Consider the following 27,212-nt stretch of genomic DNA (forward strand, 5'->3'; position numbering starts at 1 on the left):
AACCTATTGAGATGATTATACTTGTATGCATATCTTTTCTAACCATCTGATGTCTTGGCAGCAAATCAACTTTCAGTAAAACAGAAATCAAATGTGTTTCTTTAAAGAAAAATACCTAGAAAAGACATGTTCTCCTAAACAAGATTAATACACTGCATTTTTTTAGGCTTCTAACAAAAATAACATTCCTCTAAATGTGATGCAACACGTTTGAAAATTATTATTTGATATCATAGAATCATAGGATAGTTCAGGTTCGAAGGGCTCCCAGGAGGTCTCTAGTCCAAGCTCCTGCCCAAACCAGGGTTAGCTACAACATCAGGTGTGGTTTGGTTGAAGGCTTTATCCAGTAAGGTCTTGAACATCTCCAACAATGGAGACCACAGCTTCTTTGGCAACTGCCCCACTGCCTGAACATCCTTATGGGGAAAATTCACCTTCTATCCAGTCTGAACCTCTCTTGTTTCAAGTTATGTCCGCTGCACTACTATGCCTGGCTCCAGCTTCTTGCTAACCTCCCCATAGGTACTGGGGGCTTGCTGTTAGGTGACCCCAAAGCCATCTCTTCTCCAGGATGAACAAGTCCCATTTCCACAAGCTCTCTTGACAGGTCAAGTGCTGCAGAACCTGACCAGCTTGAGGGCTTGAGGCCTTTGCTGAACTTGTTCTAGGTTATCAGTGTCTTTCCTTCCCAAAACTGGACACAGAAGTCTATGTGTGGTCTATGACACAGTGGTATTATTCTTTTGCTGAAACAGCATTTGTGTGTATCACAGCCCTGTTCACAATGTTTGTGTTTAAAACCTATCAAAAGGTCTCAACATCCTGGAGAATAATTTTGTGGAATATAAAGACCTATTAGTGGCATTATCTATTCTTACATTGGTCTCAGTGTCCAGCACATGGAAGCCAATCAGAAGTAAACTGGTGACCATAACCCTGCTAGATATTTGCACTGCCAAGAACTTCACATTTCACCAATGGTGGGATAAAACAACAAATGTTACAGGCTCTCATGTGTTGGTGTAAGCGCAGCCAAACAGGCCATGATACTTCAGCAGTACTCTTTCCAACTCCTCTCACAGATTTCTTGTAGCTTTCAATGCTAAAGACAAAGTCCTTGATTGCCTCTTTTCTCTTAATTCTATAATATATATTAGCACAAGATAGAATGGTACTTCACACAGCTACAGCTAATGCTGGCAATAAGTGTCTCCAGATACACTTTCTGCATATACTGGAGTCCACTTCACAAAAACCATGGGCTGCATAACTACAGGGATTTCTTAAAACCCATGAGAAAGGTTACTCTAAGGTGCCTACAGAGCTTTTAAGAAACTTTCCCACTGTTTATTGCTCTGGTGGATTGAAATTTGAACACTACTGAGACTCATTATGCACAGTTCACAGATATGCTATCTTAAAAGAGATGCTGCTTTTTGCATTTTAGAGTGCTGCTTCTCTAATTAAACAAAAAAAAAGGAGAGGAAAAAAAGGAAGAAATAATAAAAAAAACTTTCCTCCCTCCTGTAGATGCAGCTGTTATTTATGTCTTGGTTCAGATGCACACCAATAGAGAGTAGCTGAGTTCATATTGCAATTGCATACTCAATTTTTAGCACTTAATTTTTGGGTTTAGACTGAATAGTAACTCTATGGAAACTAGCATTATTGATGGTCTCTCTTTTATTCTCTCTTAGTGTTGTCCAAATCAAACCTCTTTTTATTTCAGAGGTAATAGGATATGCTGTTTCTTTTTTCTATAAGCTAGCATTGCAAATTCTGTACAGGCTCAGAGAATCATATTATATTGTCTTTTTTCCTTTAATATTAAGAGTTCCAGAGGTCACACTGCATCTACATCGCAACTCAATTGCTTTCAGTGAATTTTGACAAATAAAACCAACTGAAATATAAGAGAAATGGTATTGATGACACACATGATCTTTTAGCAATCTTACTGCTGCTATTTGTATTCTCAAGAAAATATGTATGTAAAATGTTATGGATATTAAAAGAATTAAGACCTTACTGCATGGAGAAATGAGTAAATATGGCTATAATATTAACAATCACACTTTCCAATGTGGAAAAAAAAGTTAAAAACCAGTCTAGAAAATTATCATTTTCTGCATTTTCATATTTTTGCCTTTCTGAAAAATTATTTTACCTTGTATTTTCTAAAAACAAAAGCACATTTATACTTTTTTCCTGAAATTCAACTACTTTCTATTATTATTCTTTCTGTCTCTTCATGCACCTTCTTCAGATATATAGCAACTGAAATCTAATGCAAAGCAAAAACATTTCTCCTTATTTTATAATGAGTATGAAGAATGCCAAATTTTAGAAATCCAACTTTGCAGTCCTTCATTACTGGGCCTAAAGATCTATAGAACTTTACAAATTCATTATGGATATAGAAAGACTTCATCCCAGGTTTGTCAGATTGTTTTTATATCTTAAAAATGCTGTACTAATATACTTTCCCATCATCTGCATTTACAGAAATGGAGTCCAGTCATGCAAGGACTCTGAGTATGAAATTGAGTCAAAATCAATGGTAACTCTATTTAGGAGACTTACAAGGATACAATCAATGCTGAAGAGTCATGACAGAGCAGTATAGCTGTAACCTAACAAAAGCTTTCATTGGCTTGAAAAAATCCCATCAGTACCTATAATAAGTAGTGCAAAATAAACTGCATAAATACTGCACAAATCCTATGAGATATACATTCTGCACACATGCCCACAAAATAAAAATATTTTGGAAAATGAAGAGTTTTTCATCTGAGTAGCTTGCTACTACATCCTTTAGATATGTAAAGTACAAAGACAGAATGATACGATGACTGCAATTAGTTAATCAAAAGGAAAGATGCTCCAAAATTTGTAATCTTGGCGGACAGAGTACAATCAGCTCTCAGTTCTGTCGATCCCACTAGCACTCTTGTCAGTGTGGATCCCCTGTACTCATGACCCAAAGACAGATACAGTGCACTTTGAGGAAGAAGGAACCAGGACACAATAATAAACATACCCTGTGGATCATGATCCACTGCAATTCCTAGTCTTTTGATGTCTTTTACTGATAATACATTTTTCTATTCTAACTTTGTGCCACTGCATGCAGTACCTTACCACATTGCCAGTACCTCAGAATAGTTACCAGAGGTCTTCATGTGTATGTCAGAGTGCAGAGGGCTGAAGAGGGAACAAGACTACTTAACTACAGCACTAGTGAACATAAAATTAGTTCTGTGTGATTAAATGATAAAGGTCTGGGTGCAATTCCTGCCAAGTGGTTTCCCTGAAGATGTTACATAGAGACATTCTTGTGCCACAACACTGCCAAATTCTGAGATTTTTCTCAAGGCCATTCTGCTTCCTAGAGGCAGGTAGTAATGTGGTATCTAACACAAGTTGCTATCAAGTAGTAGCATCTGCATGAAGACAGCTGTTTTTTTGGACAACCATCCTTGGTCCAGTGAAAACAAATAGCAGTCACATCTATCTGATGAAAATGAGCTGGTTCAGTGAAAAAAAAAAAAATAGTAAGAAAAATTGCTGGTTGTCTTTTTCATATTGAAAGTATATTGGATGCCATCTACTCTCTGACAAATTAAAAGCAGCCAAACACCTTCATGGAGTAGTGAACAGTTTGTTTAAAGCTGAAAGGGTTCTCCAACAAGTGGACAGAATGACCAGATTTTGGTTATATTTTAAGGCACTATGGGATCCTTGTAGGAAGAAATAAAACAACCTGCATGAACTTGACAACAGGAGTACATGAAGTTATACTGTGATTGCTGCATTTAATAACTGCTGATGGGCTTTAGTTCTATTAATTCTCTACTTTTTTGAACTCCTTTATATCTTTGTCCTTCCTAACATTTTGTGGCAATAGTTTCTGCAATTTAATGATGGACCTTGTGCTAAAAGTTGAAACGTTACTGAAGTTTGGTTTAGACCTACAGCCTAATAAAATAATGATCTATCTCTGCACTGTCATGCTTTGAGAAGCAAGGAGTATTTCCCTACTCACATCTTCAGAGTAGTTTTGCAAGATGCAATACTTAAATGCAACATCATTTTGCTAAACCACTCGGTCCTCAGAAAACTGACTCCTAAAGAATATTCCTGGACAAAATTTTTTTAAATTACCCTTCCTAGGGGCTCAGAAATCATTCTCAAATCAAGTACAGTATTAAGAATTATATGAAAAAAAAACAGAATTGGCACACCAAGCTCCTGCAGACCTGTGCAACTGTGACAGAAGGAAAACAAATTGGTTCAGCAAGTTACTGAACAGACTTAATTTTAAATGTTACTAGTTCAATGCCATTTTGGTTAACTTCATAAACTTTAATTTATTTGTGTTACTGAAAACATACCATAACTCCTCTGTGATAGATTACTCTGGATTTTTGAATATCCAATCGTGCATGGAAGATAACTAGTTTTAATAAGTTTAATTACAAGTTATTCAAAGTGTTTTATAATACCAACATTAATTTTTAAAAAATTAGGTTATATTGATTTTTAAAAGAAGGCCTTCTTTGGAAGAATTATCATTTAAACAGTTTTCAGGAACCATTGTAATGATTTTCTACTTAAAGTTAATTGTCCTGTGAATCAATGGAAGACAAAGCAACACCTGATCTATGGGAGCTACACTTTGCACTATTGTCTATATACAAGCTGACCTATAGATTCATTCTCAAGGGCTAAATGGTGATTTTTCTGTTTATTCTTTAAATTCGTTTGAGGAGGAAGGTCTAATAGAGTGTCCAAATTAAATTATGTTATAGGTTTGTGGCATGCACTACACACATCCAGGGCCTACAAGACACTACGAAACTCACTTCATCTGGACTACCAACTAGACTGGAAACAAGAACAGAAAATTTAAATGCCAGAATTTTTCTTCAGTAAGTTTGTAGCATTTTTCGATTCCTCAAAGCATCTTTTAAAAGATAAAGTACTACATAGTCCACAATGTTTCTCTACCTGAAAAATACATAATGAAAGATCATAATGGACTTATTATAGATCTCTCACCTACATTCCTTTACAAAAACTGGAAGGCAGTCATTATTTTTGAAATGTCACAATTTTTATCTTATTTAATGCTTTTAGAAATGACGAAGTGAAAAACGGGATTTTTCTGCTGTGGAGTCAAAACACTTGAACTCAAGTCAAAATCTAATAAACCTTTCTTATGGTACTAATGGTTCTGTCTATTTGATCTTTCATTACTTACAGTAATTAACAAATAGCAAAATGCTAATTTATTTCAATTTATAACATGAAAAACCACAGCATTTTTGTGACAAACTATCCCTAACCATGCACCAAATAGATTGAAGAAACATAATTCTTTCATTTATGAAAGCATAACTACAGACTCACAGACTATATTGTCTATCACCTATCTCTCAGAGTACTAAATGAAAATATTTTCCAACTCACAATTATTTGCAAACCTCCTTCACAACAGAAGACTGGAAGATTCACCCCTGAAGTGTGTATTAAGTAATTCTGTCACATGACACCAAGCAAATTTTGAAAAGCAACAGATAAACTTTGTGCATTACATTGACCTTCCAGATAAAGTGACCCACTCAACAGAGCTCTCTATATAATCACCACCTCTCTGCAGAACCATTGTACCCACAAACAGCCCCCTAAGTGCTAGAAGCCTACCATATCTAACTGACGATTCCCAGTTTTCTGTACCCTGGAACTGAAACCACAGCTCTGAAGTGAGACTGGATGTTTTCTCAGCAAGAAGGAATTCTGACTGATCAGAGGAGCAGCAGAAGGCTTAAAGAAGTGGGATTTTTAGCATGCAGGAATATATACTCCAAAGACTTGATATGAAGAGCGAGGACATTCAAACACTTCTCTCAGGTCAGTTGTGCATAACATTTCATCCATACCAAAAAAAGAGTCAGATCAATAGGGAAGAGTTCCATTTTAATACTTTCAGATACACTTTTGTACATGATCCATATTACTTTCGGTTTCATTCAGAGCATCATTTTATGTTGATCAGGAGTACTTCAATATATAAAAATATATAGACATAAAATCTTAAGATATTAAAACCAATTATTTCTGCTTTGTAATAAAGACTGTCTTCAGACATCAAATAGGAGTCAAAATATTATGTTTATGTTTTCTATACATGCTCTCAGTTACCAGTTGTCTGTTTCAGTCACAAATATGCTAGTCACATACCTTCTTGCAGTATCATTACAAAAATAACACATATTTTAGAAAACTCTTGCCAGCTTTGCTGTTTTATCGTATTATCTAAGCTTTTTCTTTACCCTAGTGCTATGAAAAGTGGCAAGTATTACTTACATTTCCTACACATACACAATTAAGAGACAATAATATGCAATAAAAACTCAACAAGTTACAATAGTCTAATAATTTATTCTTTTGCTAAAAACTAGTTTCTACAGTGAAAGCAAAAAGCTCTGGGACAATTTTTATGCATTCAAATAGAAAAATGCACATCTGAATTACTGAGATTAATATTTCTATCAATAAATTAATCTAGCTTGTTTTACCAAAGACAAATGAGGGTAATTGTACAGCCTTCTGTGTCCATGAGTGATTCACTAACCATCAGCTCATCAGTATTCCTCACACACTCAACAGCTATTATGCTCCACATCTTTGTCCATTTGTCCAAGAACACCCACAGAAGTTAAAAGTTCAGTCTTAAAGCATTTGAATGTACAGCATAATTAATTTCCTACAGCTGGAATTTAAGTTATTAAATGTCTTTGTGTTATGAAAAAAATTCATTCCGTTTCAGAAATTGAGACAAATATGTTAATAATACAGAACTGTGAAAAGTAACACTTGAAGTTGCCTTATATTGCTATCTCTTTCTGACATTGCTACAGACATGAATGAGGATTATTGAATCATGAATATCAGTCTTATCACTTATATAATTACAGCACTAGTATTGACTACATCAAGGAATAAGTACCTCCTTAAGGACATAGGTCTATAAAAGGCATTGCTCAGTAGCGCATGCTATTCTTATGTTTATAGTTCTATGAAGTGATAGCTAGTTTTTGCTGTAGATGTCCATAGCTTTTGGACATCAAATTATCGTTTTAGTGTCTGCTATTTCAGATATTTTGCTTCAACAGAAATGTCAGAATTTATTTTAATTTCTCAAACTGAGATGATTCAGAATTTTTCAGTAAAACAGAAATGATACCAACTCTAAGAGGGGAAAAAAAGACAAGACACAGACATATTCTATGGTGCCCAAAAACTCACCAGTGCTGCTATTAACTAGAGCTCATTGTCTAACCAGACTCAAGTCCTTGATTTGAATTGCAGCTGCCAAGTACTTCTTAAGTATTCACTACACCAGAGCAAGAATCATTATCTCAATGAATAGATTTTCAGTCTGCCATATTGTCTGAGAGCTTCCAGGGTCATTTGTATCTTAGTGTGGGAAACTAGGGATTTAACCTCCCAGCTCTATGCCAATTCTATTCTGTACCTGGGAAAAAGAAACCTTTTCAAAAAAGCATTTTCTTCAAAACAATACTGTTCCCACAAAAACTTTTGATTTACATCTACTAGTAATGTATTTCCACACAGCCCCAGTAGGAAGGTCTGTCAGAGTAAACCAAGTCTTGAAGTACTCCAGAGTCTACTCTTTGTTACAGTTTCTTTTCTGACAGAATAATTTACTCCAAATAAGTTCCACCATGTTCCCTACAGATTCCTACACACTGCAGTGAATATGGTCATCTATGAGAGTTCCTTGTCTCAAAATAAAACAAATGTTAAAACAAACAAAAATCCTAAAAATCCACTCTACTTTTATTTGCCAACAACAGTATGAAACAGCAGCTGGACTCTCAATGAAAAATCGCAGCCCTATAATCTTATTGAAAAAATGCTGTACAATTACAAATACCTGCCTTGATACATGGCAGAGAAATTCTAAGAAACAAGCACTATTCGCACCAATGTACCTTTCATGAGAGAGTGAGCAGTTTTGTGTAGCGTTCCTCCTCTCATTAAAAAGGAGAAAGGTACAATGCTGATGTCCTTGTTAAGAATAGATAGAAAGAAAATACTAGAAAGTTCTCGTTGTCTAGGATACTGATATAAAATCCACTGAAAAGCTGCACTACTCCTATAAAGACTCAGAGATTAAGGCTTAAAATACTTACTTGATAATGTCTCCTTCAAGAGCAATCACTCGTTTAATGATCTTCTGTTCAGGGTTTCTAGGAGACCTGAGACAGGGGATAAGGTTATACAATCAGTAATGTTCCCATTGTTTTAAGAAAATGAAAAGAAATTCCACAAAGAAATAGACACTATTAAAGTCATTAGGAAAGTCCATGTTCTCCTTGATACAGATAAATCATGATGTTCCATGCTGAAGTGAAGCTACTGTAATCATTCTCATTGAAAACCACCATTGAAAAGCAGATGCTGAAAAATGACCTGCTTACAAACACAACAACCAACATCTCTTTTATCATGAAAAATACACTCCATAACATTAAAATAAGAATGTGCACTACCAATGAAGAGGGTACCTTTTCAAATAGATTAATGTATTTAAAACTTGAACCCTCCATCATATTGTGTTTAAACATCCATGTCATTCACTCACTTTGGGGAAAAAAAAAAAAGTCCCTATGTTAAATTCATATCTATCACTAATTTAGGCAAACCTTGTTTAGTGAATTATGGAAGTTTAGAAAAGTTAAGATTTCTGAAATTTTCACCTTTATCCAAAGCTTTTTAATGCAATACTATATTTTCACTTCAAGTTATTTTCCTATAAGCATGACAAAAGGCATTTGCAGTTCACTCTCAGTTCCAAAAGTTAAAAAGAAAAATGGTTTCAGATATTCAACTTTTTTAGTGTGAAGCCAAAAAAGTATTCCAAACATTTTAAAAGTGGTTTGGGTTTTTGTGTGTGTCAATATATTTGAAATATATTTATCTTTCAATGCAATGACACAAAATTCAAGAAGTATGATTCTGAACTTCAAAATATCAAATAGTTTCACTTTACAAAGTCTTAAAACCCTATTTTCACAAGGCAGTGTGGAACAGTGCACATGAATAAAGACCATACTTTGATTCCCTAGTCATCACTGGAATGTTCAAATCATTCTATCATTTACAGTAATATTTTATTTAGCATTAATTTTACCTGAAGCGTTGTATATTCTAGTTATGTTTTGTATTTCATGTTCTTTATCAGAAGCTGAGAATATACATTTTTTCAGTATTTTACATGTCAGTCCTGAGAGGAATTAATCAAGTTTTAGATGCTCATATGATTTAAATGTATGATGTACTATAGAATCATAGAATGGTTGGGGTTGGAAGGGACCTTAAAGAGTTCCAACCCTCCTGCCATGGGCAGGGTCACCTTCCACCAGATCAGGTTGCTCAAAGCCACTTCCTGGGAGGGGGAATCCACAGCATTTTCTGATGCTGATCCCTAGCAGGCTTCAAAGTACACTTATTCAAGCAGTGACCACCTCTTATTCTCAATCAGAGCACAGTCTAAGAATAGAACACCACATCTTTATTATTACAAGCTGTAATAATGTACAATAAATTGTAAGTATTTGCAAAAATTACTGTAAATTGATTTAATTTTTAATTCATTTAGGCTCAGATTGCAGTATATCCATGTAAAATTTAAGTAATGAAAATAATACATAATGTATGTGATGAACTGTGCATTTCTTAAAGACTGAATGAAAACAAACTTTAAGTTTGCTCTTTCAAAATTCTGTTCTGGTTTAACACATTACTTTCAAAGGTTCTTTGAAATTCCCTATGTAAGTGCTTTCACTTGATTAGTATGTATATATTGTAATGTAATTACTGACCTCTCCCTTAATTTGCTGTCCTTGTGCAAAAAATTGTAATGACCTTGAATAAACACCACTCTAAATATATGAGCATTTGTTCTAAGAGTTGTTATTTTTCTGCCAGTAATGACATATTTAACCAAAACTCATAATTTATCAGAAAGCCTTCAAATAATTCCTTTTAAATAGTTATTATAAATCAAAAATATTTTTAATATTTGAAGAATAGTTTAAAAATAATCCTTATACTAACTTTCTGATTATAATTCATGAAAATTGCAAAGGACTGTTAAGAGAGGGAGCAGCAAGCTCAAAGCCGCCAATAACATGGGCACTTTTAGACCAAGGATTTTCAATAGGCAAGCAGAATGTTCTGTTCAAGAGCCACAATGATTGAACAGTAGGTAAGAGACACTAGTTCTGAAGTGATGGATATTGATGCCTTCCTGAAAGGCGTTTAGTGTAACACTGGAATTTCATTGATTATGAAAATCACAAAAACATGCAGATACAGGCAATTTCTATCTTTGAAATTTCACAGCAGGTATAAAACAAATTAAACAATGAAGGAGAAAAAAAATCCCCAAATATTGTAACAGGTAATTGTTTTGTACTTCTGTCACTGATATCTGGGTGAAGTAACAAGCAATAATCTTTGAAATGGGAGTCATTCAAAACAGAATGAAACAGAAACTGATGATTCACCTGTTTGCACCTCTCCTAAATTATACCGCATTTTTTCATTCACCTTATATAAAAGGTCATATTGAGGCATGTTCCTTTCAAGTGATATTGTGTGGGAAGAGATGAGATCTCTTACAGACAATTAATATATTTTATCTCCCAAAGATGGCATTCAGAAGATATAAATATCATTAATACAAATTAATATGAATAACAATCATCTGCACATTTACCAGCCAGATCCATACCTGATGATTCACAGTGCAGTCACCATTTCTTAAGCATCTTCTAAATTAACCTCTCAAAAAGTTAAACTTACTTTTTCTTCTGTGAAAATATTTCCTCATCTACATATAACCACTTTTGACTAGGCATGAATTAGGGACAGCAGTGCAAGTAAGAACAGTCAGAATGACTATGAAAATCTCAAGCACATTACAGATATTAATGCACAAGCAGCAATTCACAGCACATAAGGAATGCACTAGGAAAAACATCTCTGGAAAATAAATCCACTGCTTAAATTGATTTTTTATTTTATTTAATTGAATTTTTATTCAATTCAGTTGTATTGAATTTTACTGCACTCATAGTCACTTTTCGTTCTTCCATGAAGAAAAGTGGAAAACAGGCAAGTCTAGCAGTGTGTCCTTCAAGCCATCAAGTTTGAGGATAACTCATTGTTACCAAGTTCTTTTTAAACAGCAGTATTCCTTGTTCAAGGAGCACCTCCGGAGAATGACCACTCTATAATATAAAAAGAGAGCAATGGCATCCAAGAATGATAAATAATTTTTATTTTATCTGTCAAAACAACTATGTAAACTTCACCTACAGATCACCTGATGGCTGGCTGCAAATAACAGAACAAAAGAGCAACATCCTCTCTGCCTGAAATACCTTCTGATAATGGGACAAATCCACTCTACCTTAGCAACAATTCTTAATTTGTTCCAAACTTGAAGTTTATGCACAGTGAAATGAAGAAATCCCAGCCTCATGCACAAAGACATGAATCATGCCATTAAAACCCAGATTGAGAGTTTTAAGACAAACAATTTACAAGGGAAATTTAGACATATGGTATGTATTTGTTTGTGGGGTTCCAGATGCAGTCTTAGCAACTCAGCATAAGCAACCTGCCACAAATAGCTTCCGGTAATAATCGTAGCTCCTTCTCCTAAACCTAAGTTTGCCTTATTCTGCATTGAATTTCAGCTGTGTAGTCCTCATCTACACCCAGCTTTCATTAAAAACTAATGAGAAATTTCATCACAGTAAAAAAAGAAAAACAAATGCCTATATCATCGGGACATCATTAACTTTGGATTAAAGACTCTCATATTTGGTCATTTTTTTCAAGAGGAATTGAGAGAGAAAGGTTAAGCAGAAGTGAAGGTAGATCACCCCAGTGATCAGGGCAGATTCAAATTCCTTATTCACCCATTGCAAGTGCTTCAAGATAAAACAGTCTAACCTCCAGACTACGTATTATTCTGGGGCAAGTCTCCCTCTATCTATCCAATTGATACTGCTGCCAAAAAAAAGACATAATACATAGGAATCCCCCCTCTCCCTACACACGCATTTAGTTCTAAAGTTGAAAGATATGCTATAACAGAGGCTCTCACATAAACAAGCAGCCACAAAAAATTAAAAATTTATTGTCAACGCAATTAACTAGCCTTCCACAAATTACAGGTTCAAATGTCTGTGAGAGGAGAACAGAACAATTTCCTACGGTTTAACAACAACCCAAACGCTTTATCACTCACCTGACAAGTGAGGGCTCTCAACCTCGCGGACCTGCTCAGGGCAGCGTCCCGGCCCAAGGCCCCTCGAGGGGTTTCCTTGGGCAGCGTCCTGACCCAAGGGGAGAGTCCTCGACCGCAGCTGCTGCTCCAGGGGACGAGCTCCCAATGGCTCCCAGGGGACTCCATTGATACCCAGGCCCGATCTGACCTGTGGTCAGTAGCGGCTCCCACTGGCCAAAGGCCCCAGTTACCACGAGGCCCTGAGAGCAAAGGCAGCCCCAACGGCTACACTTCAGCAGCCAAGAAGCTCTGCTCTCCTTGGGTAGGTGCACCTGCCACATATGCTGTAGCAGAACAGCTATAAAGAGTTCAAATTCCTTTTTACAAAAAAAAAAAAATTAAAAAAGCTTTTTAGAGGTGAAGACACTGCATATGGTCATGAAGAGAAAACATTAGTTAGGATGAAGTCTGGTCAGATGGCTTCATCTGGGTTTTATCAGTGATGCATCTCCAAAACCACAGTCTGGTTCTATTTCAGGCAAGCACTGGCAACCTTTCTTACTTATTACCTCGATATCTCTTCTCCAATAAAAATAAAACATTTATTTATGTTTTTAATTATATGCTCCTACAGAAAACATACCTATATACATACACACACATAAATTTATACAAGTATCCATTCTTCTACATTCAACCCTGTACTGAACAGTTTGGGATTGCAGTACTACAAAACATGTTTGCCGGGAACGACAGTAGGAATGATACAGCCAGCAGGAAACCCAGTGTTTAGCTAGTGATTGCCAGATAAAAATGCTGAGAATTCTTACAAGGTTTTCTTCTTTCCTGACTGAACAACTGAGTACTTCAGTCACAAAATTGCTCCTAAGCTTTGTGCTTTCCATCATTTGGACTATTTATTTACTCTAGTGGATACTGCCTAGCACAATTTTAAATAATTTCTCCATGAGCTAATTAATATTTGATCAATCATGAAATTTGAGTAACCTTTCCACTTTTTGTATGTGTTATTTGACCCTTCTTTTATTCTTTGAGTTGTTTAACTACATTCTTCTCAAGAGTGCCCACAGCAAATCATGCGTAAGAGCTTGAAACTGAAGTTTCTACATGCTTTTTGAGAGAGAGAGAGAGAGCGAGCGAGCGAGCAAGAGAGCTTTTTAGGCTATATCCTGAGATCCCAGCAAGATAAGTGAAGGAAGACAGCTGATTCATTTCTACTCTCCAAAGGGATATGTTAATATATATCCCCAAATGCTATGAGATATCATTCCCTGCTGAGCATGCAGTCTCTGTAATAAATAAAAAAGTAACCTCCTGATCCTGGATAAAGATCAAGCACAATTTTTGATGCTCAGACACACAGCAAACACACAAAAATCAATTAATTTCAACAGATATTAGCGAATAGCTATCACAAAAAGAATAAATAAATTATATTCGGGTAACAGTAAAGACCAACTAGATGCTACAACAGACAAGAATTTGTTTTTTTTTCCTTGAATGAGCACTCAGATTTTCTGGATGCGTGCATTAGAAAAAGGAGATAAGACCTTATACTGTGAACTCATAATGAAAAAGCAGCTAATATATTTCAGATGGATAGCTTGAATTAGATATTTTGATGATCTACACACGTTTAATGTTACCCATCCATTATCCTAGTCAACCTGCATGGGTTTTGTGATTACTTTCGAAAATTATCGGAATTTTTATACTAACTGAGCACTTTCTAGAATAGGACAAATAATAGGTATTTATTAAAAAGTTGCAGTGAAAAGTGTCTGAAGTTTTCACTGTTTATATGTATGTATCTATGTATATGCGTATGTATGTATATTACTGTTAGCACATGGCTTCACTTTTTATGAGATTGTTGCAAGATGTTTAGGCACCATCTTGAAGTTTGCCTTCAGATTATTTTCAGTTTACTTCAGGCTGAGATTTATGTGACAGATCATCATTACATGGAGGCAACTGAAACAATGAATATGCAACAATGGAGGCAACATAAACATATGTTATAGCATAAACAGACTGAAATAATGAAGGCCACCTTCTTCAGAAACATTATTTCTGCTTTTATTTGTTAATGCCAGATACTGTGAAGGATTTAACTCCATAAAACAGGATAATGGGGAGCTTTTGAGATCTCAGTCTAACGCTATGATCAAAAGCCATTCACTCAGTGACCTCTTCATTTCTCAAAACCAATTCCTGTCTGATCAAAAATTCCAGCGTTTTTATGGTTTACACTTCTGGGAATTCCCAGAATTGCTGCAGGATGAAAAATCAGCTGTTTGTCTCAAGCCTTTTGGGGATCCAGAAAATAGCTAGAGCAGTAACTAAAATGTAGATGGAGCCCAGAATATATGGCATTAATATACCTACAGAACTGGCAAACTCAAAGCACAGTTTTAGTGGTTTTACTTTTAAAACATGCTTGGAGAAAGAGGAAATAGAGAGGTAGTGGAGCTCTCTCATCCTTATTTTCTGGTCTTGCTTAGAAAGATAAATAGGGAGCAAGGCTGCATCATACACTAGATAAAGATGATGACCCTCAAAAAAAGTTTTGAGCCATGGGTCTATGATGAAGGAGCTTCCTGTTGCCACCATAGTAGTTGATGCTCAAACTCTGTACAGTAGGAACTATGTAGCAATATCCATCCTTTCATTCCTCCCAGTACTACAGCTATGATAAGAGATCCAATGTAGCCAAGTCTAAATGTTGTAGAAGAATGTACATTTACATTCTTATGTAATTCTTATAAATTCTTATAAATATATGCACATATTTCCTAAACCAAAACATTTTTAATTCATTTATTTCACTTTCTTCCCACTCCATAAATTTTATCTAAATTCCATACTTCTTTATGCAGATAATGAATCTCATAATTAACACAATATTTAACTAATTACATCACAGGTTCTGAGACAATTTTATGTTGTGGAAAATAATATGCAATATAATAGTGAAGTAAAAGAAAACCCACATTTATTTTATTTTTTTTTTTTCTGTCATTCCTGTTGTCAATTCCTATTATATGGAATTGCTGCACTAAATGCATCCAGTAACCATGTCCAATATGAACCCACAAGTACATGAAAGATATTCGCAACTGGAAAAAGTGATGGACCACGAAAATAACAGAAATGTAACAGCAGTGGCTAAGGAAATTGGGTTTGTGAAGATCAGAGATGAGACAAAGGGTTTAATTGCTATTGTCATCTATCTAACTGGTGTTTAGGAATTCAGACTTTTTGAAGAGGTGCACAGCAGAAGGAGGTAAGGGAACAACATGAGTTGCAGCAAGGGAAATTCCAGTTGAATACCAGAAAAATTTTCACACTGCATAAGTTTAAGCAGTGGCGCAGATTGCCCAAAGAGGCTGGGAATCACAGAGGTACACAGAGCTCAACTGGACAAGGCTCTGAGCAGCCTGACCCAACTTCAGAGTTGAACCTGCCTTAAGCTGTTGGTAAGACTAGAGATGCCTTAGGACATAAATAATTTTTCATTTCTAACTATGTACAGCCTTTAGTCTTATTCAAATATATGAAGAATCATGATGTTGATACCTTAAAAAACAACATATTTTGTCTGGGATGAAGGCTCTGATGACAGAAGAGATCGAACCGATCACCTTAATTAACTGCTGTAGACCACAGATTTTTATATTTTTTTCTTTTCTGTCTTTTTGGATAGTACTTAATTCTATTATAAAGCATTTTTAGAGCAGGTTATGATATCAAGACTCAAACATACTAAGTGACAATGAGACCGACATCCAGAGAAATTACTCCAAATTTTAATTACCATTGTTATTAGGAAATTGCATCTGCATTCAAAATTGAATTTATCCAACTTCAATTTCAATTTCATGCTTTCTTCTCCAAGGCAGAGAATTCATCAACATCTTATTTCTTCTTCATGCAGAAGGATTTAGCCACAAGAATTCATCTTAAATTTCTCTTGGATTCATCAAGCTAGAACTCCTTAAACTTAGCATACAGTTAGTTTTCCAGTTCCAGGACCGCTTTTGTGACCACGCTTCAAATTTCCTCTAACATTTCCATTTTCTTCTTGGCACTCAGACATGAGAACCTAGTATTATTCAGCTTGGATTAATTCTATACTTAATAATAAATAGACTAACCTGTTTTTATTATGCTGGTTCAATGCAAAATCTTCCTATTTCTAAATATTCCATCTATTTTTCTATATTCCGGGAAAAATCTCATCCTTTTCACCCTAGGAGCTGATGTCGAAAGGATACAAAAAGTGACATCTAAGCCCTTCTCTGAGTACACTGTTTGCTAAAACAGTCAGCCAGGAAAGTTTTGATTACTACTTGCGCTTCACATTCTGTAAAGTATGTTTTTGGACAGTAACCATGTGACTCAGGTCACACTGTAATGACATAGCCACCTTATTATTTACTGCCTTGTCTATATCTGTATGGTTTGCAAATTAGCCAATGATTATGAAAACAATTGACAAAACCAGTACCTAGCTTTGGATCACAGAGCAACCTGCTGGAAATATTACCATTCGCAGATGTCTCTGCAACCATATCTACATCTTCACAGTTGAACTGAGCCTGTTTATAATCCATCTAATGTGGCCCACATTAATTCTATAAAAGGCAAGTTGCTAGATCAGGATATTATGTGGTAGTAAAAGAATTCTTGAAGAACCCAAATATATGGCCTTTATCAAAATTATATTTATCTAGTTGTTCTGTAATTTTATTGATAAACATACCAGGTTTGCCTGACAAAACCTATATCTGAATTGATTGACCTTAACCATATTTTGGCTTTTACTGACTGAGAAATAAACCACTTGATCATTTTGCTCAGATAAGATGGTTCTAAGGCCCTTCTCTTTGTTTTAAATACTGGAAATGTATTGCAACTCTTGAAGTCATTTGCACTTCTTTGTCTTTCTTCCCCTTCAACTGTTAAAGAGGCATTTTCCAAATGGTATTCCACACTATGAAAGCTGACTCCATGCTCATCAGTAGCGATGTTTAAACCAGTTTTGACCTTAAATGGTGTTATAACTTTAAAGAAAGTGAAATAGATTAGAAATTTTTCAAACAGAAATATTATGCAGAAATCCTACATAATTTTGACAATGTTAGCAGATAATAAGAGCAATGGAAAACATTCTGCGACTGATTCTGGATTCTCTCTGGGCTATATTTGGGGAAGCAGGCCCCAGTCCTAATAAATACTGGTTTAGTGAACCATTTTGAATATTCACCATTTTTCATCCATAATTCACAAAATAAGTACTTCAAGACAGCAGTTGCACCAACTGGTTAGGCATAAGTTCCAGTGATGCCTGATTTGCTCAGCAGCTCCAGTGGAAAATATGTACAAAGATATAATTAAAAATATGAGAAAAACCATACTTCTAATAACATCCCATAATACTTAATTTAACTTCACATTACCTCAGCATTTCTTAGTCAAACCCCTGTTAAAAAGCAAAATCACTCACTGCCAAAAAACTATGTTGTTTTTACTGAAAGTAGTGTTTTATAACAACTACAGATTGCAAGCACACTCTGTTGGAAAGAGTATTTTATTTTTATTAAATTTTAAACTGTTTGCACATAACATAAAACCTCAAAATACTATAGTAACTCGGAAGCATAGCTACTATTCTGAAGTAAAAATCATTTAATTGGTTCTCAGCCTTCCAATCTAACCACTTTGAGGTTAAAGGACTCAGCCGCTTGTAATGCAGACTGTGTAATCACAATAGTTATGTGCACTTGACCTTCTTCCTGTTAACAGAGACACTCAACTAATTACTTGCTGTTTTCACTGGCCATTTCACCTTATCTTCACCTTTTCCAAAAGGGCTGAAAAACTCTATACCTTAACCTTTGAATGCATACATTGCAATATTTATCTACCAAATAGGAAGCTAGCATGATCTAACAATGAGAATATCTGGGCTTCCTAAGTCCACATGCTTAAGTCAACAGTAGTAATATATTCACTGTTTCATTAACCATTATGCTGTTGTGTAGGAACCATATTTCATCTCTACTATAGCCGCCCAAATATTCTGCTCTGTAGTGGAAGTAAAATATGACTTGCTTCTGTTGCAACAGACAACAGAGGGAAAGGCACAAAAACCTGCAAAATGTAATCAAATACTTGAAAACCATTCTCAGGTTGTCATATGGGATAGTAGATAGAAATAATCTATTTAATCTATACATAATCTATTAGTATGATTCTTAAAATTATGTTTATTTTTAATGAATCTTACATGGTGCAAGATGCACTTCTATATCTTTTCTGATTCTGGGGCTAGACCTGTGTTCAGCCATAACTCTTCTAAGAATATAAAATAATCAGTTGCTGTCCTAAGACACTAATTGTGACTGCACACTCCACACTGTGCAGAAATTTTCAATCATTATTCCTTTCTGACAGGGTTCTAGAAAACTTTTCCAGTTACATAACACCACCACAATTATTGAAAAAAGTATTGGATGCATATCTAGATGTTAAAAATAGCAGTGACTTAGAAATCAAAATATTACCACAAAAGAAATCTAGACTTTAAAAAGCCTGTTTCTCACATTGTCTCTACTAGAGACCAAGTTTAGTATCTCAGATAGGATTAACATAATATTTAGTCAACAAAATCATTCTGAGGAATTTGAAGTTTTTGTCTATCTGTGAAATCACTGTTAAACTCCATAAACATGTTGCTTTTAAATTTTTCTAAATGCTACTTCAAGCACCTGTTGAGAAAATCTCCTCCTTGATATTTCCAAGTAGCTTGATACTTTCTCAAATTTAAACCTCTACTACAGCCAAGAAACTAAGCCTTCCAGACAAGTTAAGTTTGTTACAGTCAGTGCAGAGAAAGTGTGATGAATCACCTTTTGCAGGAGAATCTCTCTCCTTGTTGACTACAAAGAAAGCCGGACACCATCTTAGTCTAGCCATCTTAATATTAAATGATTAAAGACAAACTGCTTAAATTTTTTTTTTTTTATCTACTTTATAATTACAGGTAGAGTTTTTTTTAAAATAACACAGGAAAGCAAGTAAAGTACTAATGGTGAGGTAAAGGGAAGAGTGAAGAGTAATAACGATATAATGTGTACTTTAAAATAGTTGTAATACACTTTTTTGGCAAAAAATCTTTTAAGAATAGAGACATTATGACAATGCAAATTCACAGAAAAAAACCCAAACAAATCAACCAACAATTTAAAAGATCTCTACAGAGTCCAGTAGAACTCTTGTCTTCAGAATTATTTGTAATTATTTTTGCAAAATAGTGCTGCATGCAATATAAACACTTTTTCAGTATTTATGACATAGAAAATGAAAATCAATTATTTTATCACTAACAAAATGTAAAGACAGAAGCTTAACTAAGGAACAATTTTGCATCTATATCCATGGCTATTAAAAATTGTCCATAGGACATAACCATAAAGACATCTATGTGCTCAGCAAGCACACAAATAAATAAATTATTCCCAGATTGTATAACATTAAGGTCACTGGAACTTGTACACAATTATATGATAAAATAACATTTCAGAAATAGAGAGTGATGTTACGGATAACTTATTTATGTAGTTGAAAGCTTAGTATTTGTTGTAATAGAATACAGAAAAAAATGAGAGAATTAACATTATGAAAAAGAAAAATGGGAAAGATACCTGTATATTTTAAGCCAACAGTTACAAAATGCCATTTGCAAAACTTTAAAAATCTACTTAAAAAAAAAAAAAAAAAAGAGAACAGTAATAAGACATTTGAACGCAGCTAAAAAAATCTCATAGTGAAAAGAAACCAACCTAAGGTTTGTGGTTTTTTCTCACAATTTCTGCTTTTAGCTTAGATGGTATTTGGAGAAAAATGCTCACAATTAACTGCAGGTGTCCACCCTGCAGATGAAGCCAGGCTGAATTAACCACAGATTGGCTACTGTGAGAGAAATCCTTGTTATAATAGGAGTTATGACCTGCTTATGAGGATTTGGCAAAGAGCAGCAATGGGAAATTTAATAGGGGGGATTTTTCCACAGGATATTCTTTCTCAAAACTCGATTTTCTAAGTCAGCAGGTCATCAAGCATTGTGTTCCTTTTGATATTAATTGCATTATCCTCTACTTGTCTGCTTTCACAGAGAGCAGAAGGGACCCTGAATGATAGCTGAGGATATTGCCGTAAGAGACTTTAATCACTTGAGCAGACATGAAAGAATTTTGAGGAGTTTGTCAAGAATAAAAGTATCCCATGTTGGTTTTTTGCCATGAGATTTTTAGGATTCTGAGCTGCAAGACACTTGCCCTCTCGTATGATGACAAATATTTTTATTTAAAAAACTAAATAGGGAAGATGAAATAAACCAGAAGTGTCACCAACAGTGAACAGCACAGATGAGTAAAACACCTACACTTACAGATGATTCTTCCCTTCACACAAAGCAGTTTAGAAGCTTTTTAGATAGTGTTCCCCTTCTCTGTGAAAGCCAATCTGCTATCCCTCTCTTCCCCAACTGTACACACGGCCTCAGGGTTTGGTCTGCACAGTTGCTTCCCGGCTCTTCCCATGCTACAGTCCGCTCTGGTTATTCCACCCAAAATGAAATCTTCAGCCTCAGGCAGCAGCAAAACCAGCCCTAGCCCCATCCAGCCTATGAAACCCTGTTTCCCTGTCACCTTTTTCTCCAAGTAAATGATATGCTGCTCAGAATATTGCTAGAAAAGGGAGAGACTGGCAGAAGAGTCAAGAAGGGAGGGGAAAGGGATTTCAGATACTTTACAGACACTTTTTACACACTTTGAGGATCTATTCCTCACTCTCCTCCGTCTGTCCATGAGGAAAAAGTTCAAACATTTCATCTGTCATTTTAGTATCTTTGTTTTTTTCAGAGTTGATCCATGTTAGAACAAAGTGAAACAAAATGTTTGCGCCAGTCTTATGTTTCTTTTTACACACCAGTGCATTGCTTCATTTTTAAAATGCGTTTTGTTGTTGGTTTGGTTTTGGTTTTGGTTTTTTTTCTGAATGTTTTCTAGAAAAAAAGAAGAAAGTCCTCTCATATTAAACAGCCAGAAGGATAGTAAAAAGAAAATGCAAGCCAGGAGGCCTGATGATACTGGCTTGTGTCAGGAACTAATATGGAAGAAGGTAATTAGTTTTGCTGACTGGAAATGTTTGCAGTATTAGCAGCATGAAAACCTGGGAGGAAGAAATGCAAGATATGATGTGGGATTAACAAAACTTTTCAGAAATCCTACCGGTTCTACCTGCAAATCTTTTAAACATGTGGTTCACATATTATTCTGTGTATTTTGGACAGTACTGACAAATTCTGAAATGTGTTGTCACTCACTGTATGTATTGGGCCTTGTTGACACAGGTTATAAATTAGAAGCATAAATATATTAACTTGGCATTATTGTCTTTGCCACCCTAAACTTAAGTTTTTATACTTTCATGAGAAATGCATATCTAAAACAGGTTTGAAACACAAATTGTAATGCAGCTGGGTTTGAGAAAAGCCCTTTCACACCCTTACCTTAAGAAAGCAAGAGCAACACTGCAAATTACTGGGGTTATAAAGAGCAGGATCTCAAGAGCAAAAATAGCAGGGAAGCATACAGATCTTTGCAACACTGGTGCCTCCTGCATCACAGATTTAATCTTTTAGAACAATCTAACCTTTTCACTCTGATTCTCTTAGCAAGATTCTACTATCCATTCCTGATAGTTATTTGTGGCAGACAGAGATCATAAAACATATACTGGAATATATTTAAGCTGTATGGCGTAGTGTTTTGAGATACTAACTGTATACTTCTGGCTCAAAATCTAAAGATAGCTTTTGCATATATGCTCTGAATGATGCATCACTACAGAAAAAGTTACTAACACAATTCCTTAAAACTCAAGCTAGAGTTTTACGGAGTAAATATGTTTAGTAAGTGGTATAATAGTAGGCCCATTGGAGCCATGATTGTGCAAGTATAAGCTTACTTCTCTGAAAGAAACTGTGTAAGAGTACAAAAAGGTGTCTACAAGTTTTGGTTAAAGGATTGTATAATTCAGAAACTTAAGGGTTAGGCTATGTTTCTTTTTAACTGAGAAACAGCAACACCAAGATTTAGCACTTATGTCATTCTCTATACATTCAAAGCACTAAGTGACAATACTGTTAACATTAGTGATTTATAGTGTTTGACAAAAAGTTACCAGTGCACTCATCTCTGCTATTCAAATTTGCTGTGCAGAGAGTATGCAGTGGGACTAGTCTTTACAAATGGATAATTGGAACATAATCAAAATGTTATTTAAGAAAAATAGTTGTCACATTTGGAACAGAACATATTTCCCTGTTTTAAATTGTGATCAGTTCAAGTTGGCAAGAGGAGCCACCAGCAGCAAAACAACTAGTGAGAGGCAAGGAGTGCTCAGCAGGCAAGGATGTTTGTGATAAAAATCTGTTGTATAGGAACAAACTGGGAATCCCTCAAATTCCTGTCTGTTCATCAGCTCCTAAGAGGAAAAAACAAAAGCTGTTCTTTAGATTTTCACAAGCATTGTCTTTGCTATGATTAGGTAGTATTAACTCTTTGAATGGAGTGAATAGCAAGTACCACTCAACCCAAACCCCCCCAAGAGGCATCCCAGTTCATTCACAGGGGCAAGGAAAGTCTGCACTGCTGGTACACTCACAGACGTCTGTCTCTCCACAAAGGGCAACCTGCTACCTCCACAGCTGGGTTAGTCCAGCCAACAAAACCACTATCTCGAATAATAAATTTTTTTTGAACTTTCTTTTTTATACTTTTATTTCATAAATAATGTATGAGGAATTATACATAATAGGAACAGTTGAAATACCTCCCTAATATTACGTGTTGTCTTCAATTGAGAGAGGGATGTACATTACACATTTTATACAGATCTCTTTAACCTACTGATAATTAGTTTACACATTAACTGTGACCGCAATGAAATCACTGCTGGCTGAAAAACCTTGGAGAATGCTGTGGCTAATTTGTGCTTTTTCAGTTTCTATGTTTTACAGAGATAACTCTGCACCATTTCAAGAAGGATTTTCTTCACGTGGTCTCTACCATGAAAAAAATATAGCCTGCATACCTGTCCTGAATCCACAGGCAAGAATCTAAAGTACGTTCAAGGATAGGCATCTCAGAGAAACTGAGTAGACTGAACTTCTGTAACACAAGCAGGTTTTTAGTGGCTGAACTTCCACATTATGAAAATACATATGCCATTGTCTTGGCATAATTGGGTGAATTCATAGCTTATTCACCAGAGTTCGTTCTTCGTTTATTTGTTTGCTATACTTTAGGGTCAATAAGGAAGGGAAATAATCTTGAGTCTGACTTCTTACACAGACCAGGATTTGTATATACATGCTAGCCATGCCATGATCACCAGAAGTCTCTCCTTACAGCTCGACAGAACGGTAAGATATGTTAGCTGGTTGATGATAATTATCCTGATGATTGCTCCTAGTCAGCACCAAATATAAGACAATTAAAGTTACTCGAACTTCCAGTAAAAGAGGATCAAATTAATTTTTCTCTGTCAGGAGCATGGCAAACATGGGCAGCTGTCACGAAACAGCTATGCTTGTTAATGCACCTGTAGGCCTGAGAGTTCAGGTCACAATATTTCGCTCATTTAGCTTGATATTGAGCCTAATAACTTATGTTTGATTAAAACATAACTTGGCATCCTACTTTCATTTGAAGATTCTAATGTTGTTTCTTTTTTTCACTGGTTAATCACAATTTTCCTTGAAGTATGAATATTATTTTCAATTTGAAGTTGTCCGACACCCTTTAAATTTTTCCTCAAGACCAAGTCTGATGTAAAGAATAGGGCCAAATGAAAAAACTTTCACTGCCCATCTTTATGTGTGACAAACTGTGGGTATAACTGTGGAAGAGCTTCTCTCTCTCAAGACATGGATGACAAACACTTCATTTTATATCCTGAGAGTTGTTAGCCAATCCAAAGACACAAGCAAGATCTTTTTTCTTTTATACAGTTACATACTGCCATCACCATGACTAATTTCTGAATAATTTAATAGTCTGTTAGAAAAAAAATTAAATGGGAAAAAAACTTGTACTCTACCCACAGCATCTCCAGTAGTCATTCCTCATTTTTTTAAAGTTTCTCTCCTCTTCTGCAACACTAGCTTACATTTGCTAGCATAAACCTTGAGTGAACTGGAAGAAGTGGTTGTTTTATCCAGAGGAAAACCTGACTTCAGAAAAAGAAAAAAAAATGTAAAAAAATTCACAGTGTAACCTAAAGGCGTGTAACTATTGTGTTAATGAGAGTGTGAAATTAGAAAATTAATAATATATTTCTCTTTTATTGACTTTCTTGTTTTGTTGCATTGAAATGGTTAACTTGTTTGAATTTATAAGATAGGACTCTTGAGTAGAAAATTTTAAAACAGCCAGATAGACTAGCATGAAGCCTGTTTAACAGCATATGACCCAAATAAACAATAGAGCTTATAAAGTAAAAAAGCATGAACCAAGAACTGTGAATTAATGAATGATTTGAAAGATATGAAATAATGAATGACTGAATGAACAGTCACAAGAAAGGAAACACAAAAAATTTTCAGATCCCAGTAGTTCAGCCTTGGTTCACCCAGATGACAGTTGCCTGAATATATAGATTTCTACAATAACCTTGACTGGCAAATCTCAGATCACATTTGTTCTTTTAAATATATTCTCAACTTTGACAAGATGGTCTGTAGTATGGTCTTTGCAAAAGTCAATAAAGTTGTAACTATACTAATAACAATAAAAAATACTTCACAGCTTATGGAAAATCCCAACCTACCTTCATAAAATGCTAAATATAAATAAGTAGAAAGTACGTGGATTATGTTTAACAGTAAATGCAGCAGACTTCATTCAAGAAGAATTTTGTAAGCTACAGTAACAGCTCATAAAGAACACAAACATATTTTTTCTTTTCTTAAAATATTAATGATATCAAGAGATTGGGTTTTGAGATAAGGTGGAAAGAGAGAATAGAAACTTGTATAAACTAGATTTTTTACTGCCAAGTTCATTCGTGAATAAATGAGTTTTAGATTGCTGGCAGCAGTTCAATGAGACATCACGTACCTTCCAGAAAAATTTTAGACTGTAAGTATCTTAATGAGACAGATGCAGTCTTCTCTACAACGACTGAATTACAATTTCATCATTCATATAATGAAACAGAAAATGTAAGAATGAAGTTAGAAAGACCTTCTCCATTTCAATAGAACAAGCCCTAAAAAGCATAATAAATTTTAGAAAGAAAATTAGCTATATAAACACTAGTGCATACTGTGTATTTAATGTTTTTTATTACATGTGGAAAAGCAGCCTTGTACTCAACTGACCATTTTATAATCATACATAATTTAGAAAGTACTAACATAGTTCAAATGAAATTTTATAAAATGAGCAGTGGTACTGGATGCCCAATTTAGGACACTGGAGAGCCTCATTATTTCCTAGGTTAAGAGCTCCTTTTCTACTTAGTTCAAAGTGGGTACAAAAGTCATTAGGTAATAGAAAAAATTTAAGCTTGTCAACTGATAGCTATCTGAAAAATCCTTAATGCTGAGCTATACATAAGCTGTAGATACTTATATCACTCAATCTTGCATTTGTGAATTGGCATGATCTGTGAATGTGTGCTTCTAACAGCAAAGGCAAGGATGAGATAACTATTAGATCTCTAATTAGCCAGAAATATATTTTCTTTTGCACTCAGGAAATGCTATAGGACCTTTCTGAAATGCTTTACATGCAAATGTATTATTTTCCTTTTTACAGAATGTTGCTAGTCCCAACCCACAAATTTGACTCCCTGACTTGACCTTGTACCTGCCTCACCCCTGGAGACTTGTCTGGCAAGATGGACTCTCAGCTGCCCCAACCATGTTCTTATCCTGGTCCAACACAGCTTTTCATAGAGTCATAGAATATCTCAAGTTGGAAGGGACCCATAAGGATCACCAAGTCCAACTCCCTGCTCCTCACAGGACTACCTAAAACTAAATCATATGACTAGAAGCATTGTCTAGGTGCTCCTTGAACTCTGACAGGCTTGGTACCATGACCACTTCCAAGGGGAGCCTGTTCCAGTGGCCAATCACTCTCTCAGTGAAGAACCTTTTCCTGGTGTCCAACCTGAACTTCCTCTAATGCAGGGGGGGGATCCATTCCATTTCCTCATGTCCTATTGCTGGCCACCAGAGAGAGATCAGCACTTCCCCATCCATTCCCCCCCTTGAGGAAGTTGTAGACCGTTGACGAGGTGACCCTGCCACCTTCTCTTCTCCAGGCTGAGCAGACTAAGTGACCTCAGCCATTCCTCATAAGTCTTACCCCTGAGAACTTTCACCATCTTGGTCACCCTCCTCTGGGCCCACTCCAATAGCCCAATGTCCTTCTTATACCGAGGTACCCTAAACTGCACATGGTACTTGAGGTGGGGCCGCACAAGTGCAGTGTAGAGTGGGACAATCACCTCCCTCAGTTGGCCAGCTATGTTGTGAGTGTTGCACCCCAGGACACGGCTGGCCCTTTGGCTTCCAGGACACACTGCTGACTCGTGTTCAACTTGCCATCAACCCAAACCACCAGATATCTTTCCACAGGGCTGCTCTCCAGACTCTTGTCACCCAATGTGTACAGGACTACCTTGTCCCATGTGGAGAATCCAGCACTTGCTCCTGTTAAATTTCATATGGTTGATGATAGACAACCTCTAGTCTATCAACTCTCTAGTCTAT

The 27,212-nt window shown here is 35.6% G+C and overlaps 1 protein-coding gene across 2 annotated transcripts in view; it reads right to left on the reverse strand.

Moving 5' to 3' along the window:
* The window catches only part of IMMP2L (inner mitochondrial membrane peptidase subunit 2), a 497,636-nt gene that overhangs the window by 160,629 nt on the left and 309,795 nt on the right, over window positions 1–27,212 (reverse strand). For both annotated transcript variants that reach the window (XM_074901547.1, XM_074901548.1), the window contains one exon: window positions 8,226–8,291. In XM_074901547.1, the coding sequence (XP_074757648.1) occupies window positions 8,226–8,291 (66 nt within the window). The remainder of the gene's footprint in view (window positions 1–8,225; window positions 8,292–27,212) is intronic.

Source organism: Athene noctua, chromosome 3 (assembly GCF_965140245.1).
Source record: "Athene noctua chromosome 3, bAthNoc1.hap1.1, whole genome shotgun sequence".
In the NCBI taxonomy this organism is placed as follows: Eukaryota; Metazoa; Chordata; class Aves; order Strigiformes; family Strigidae; genus Athene; species Athene noctua.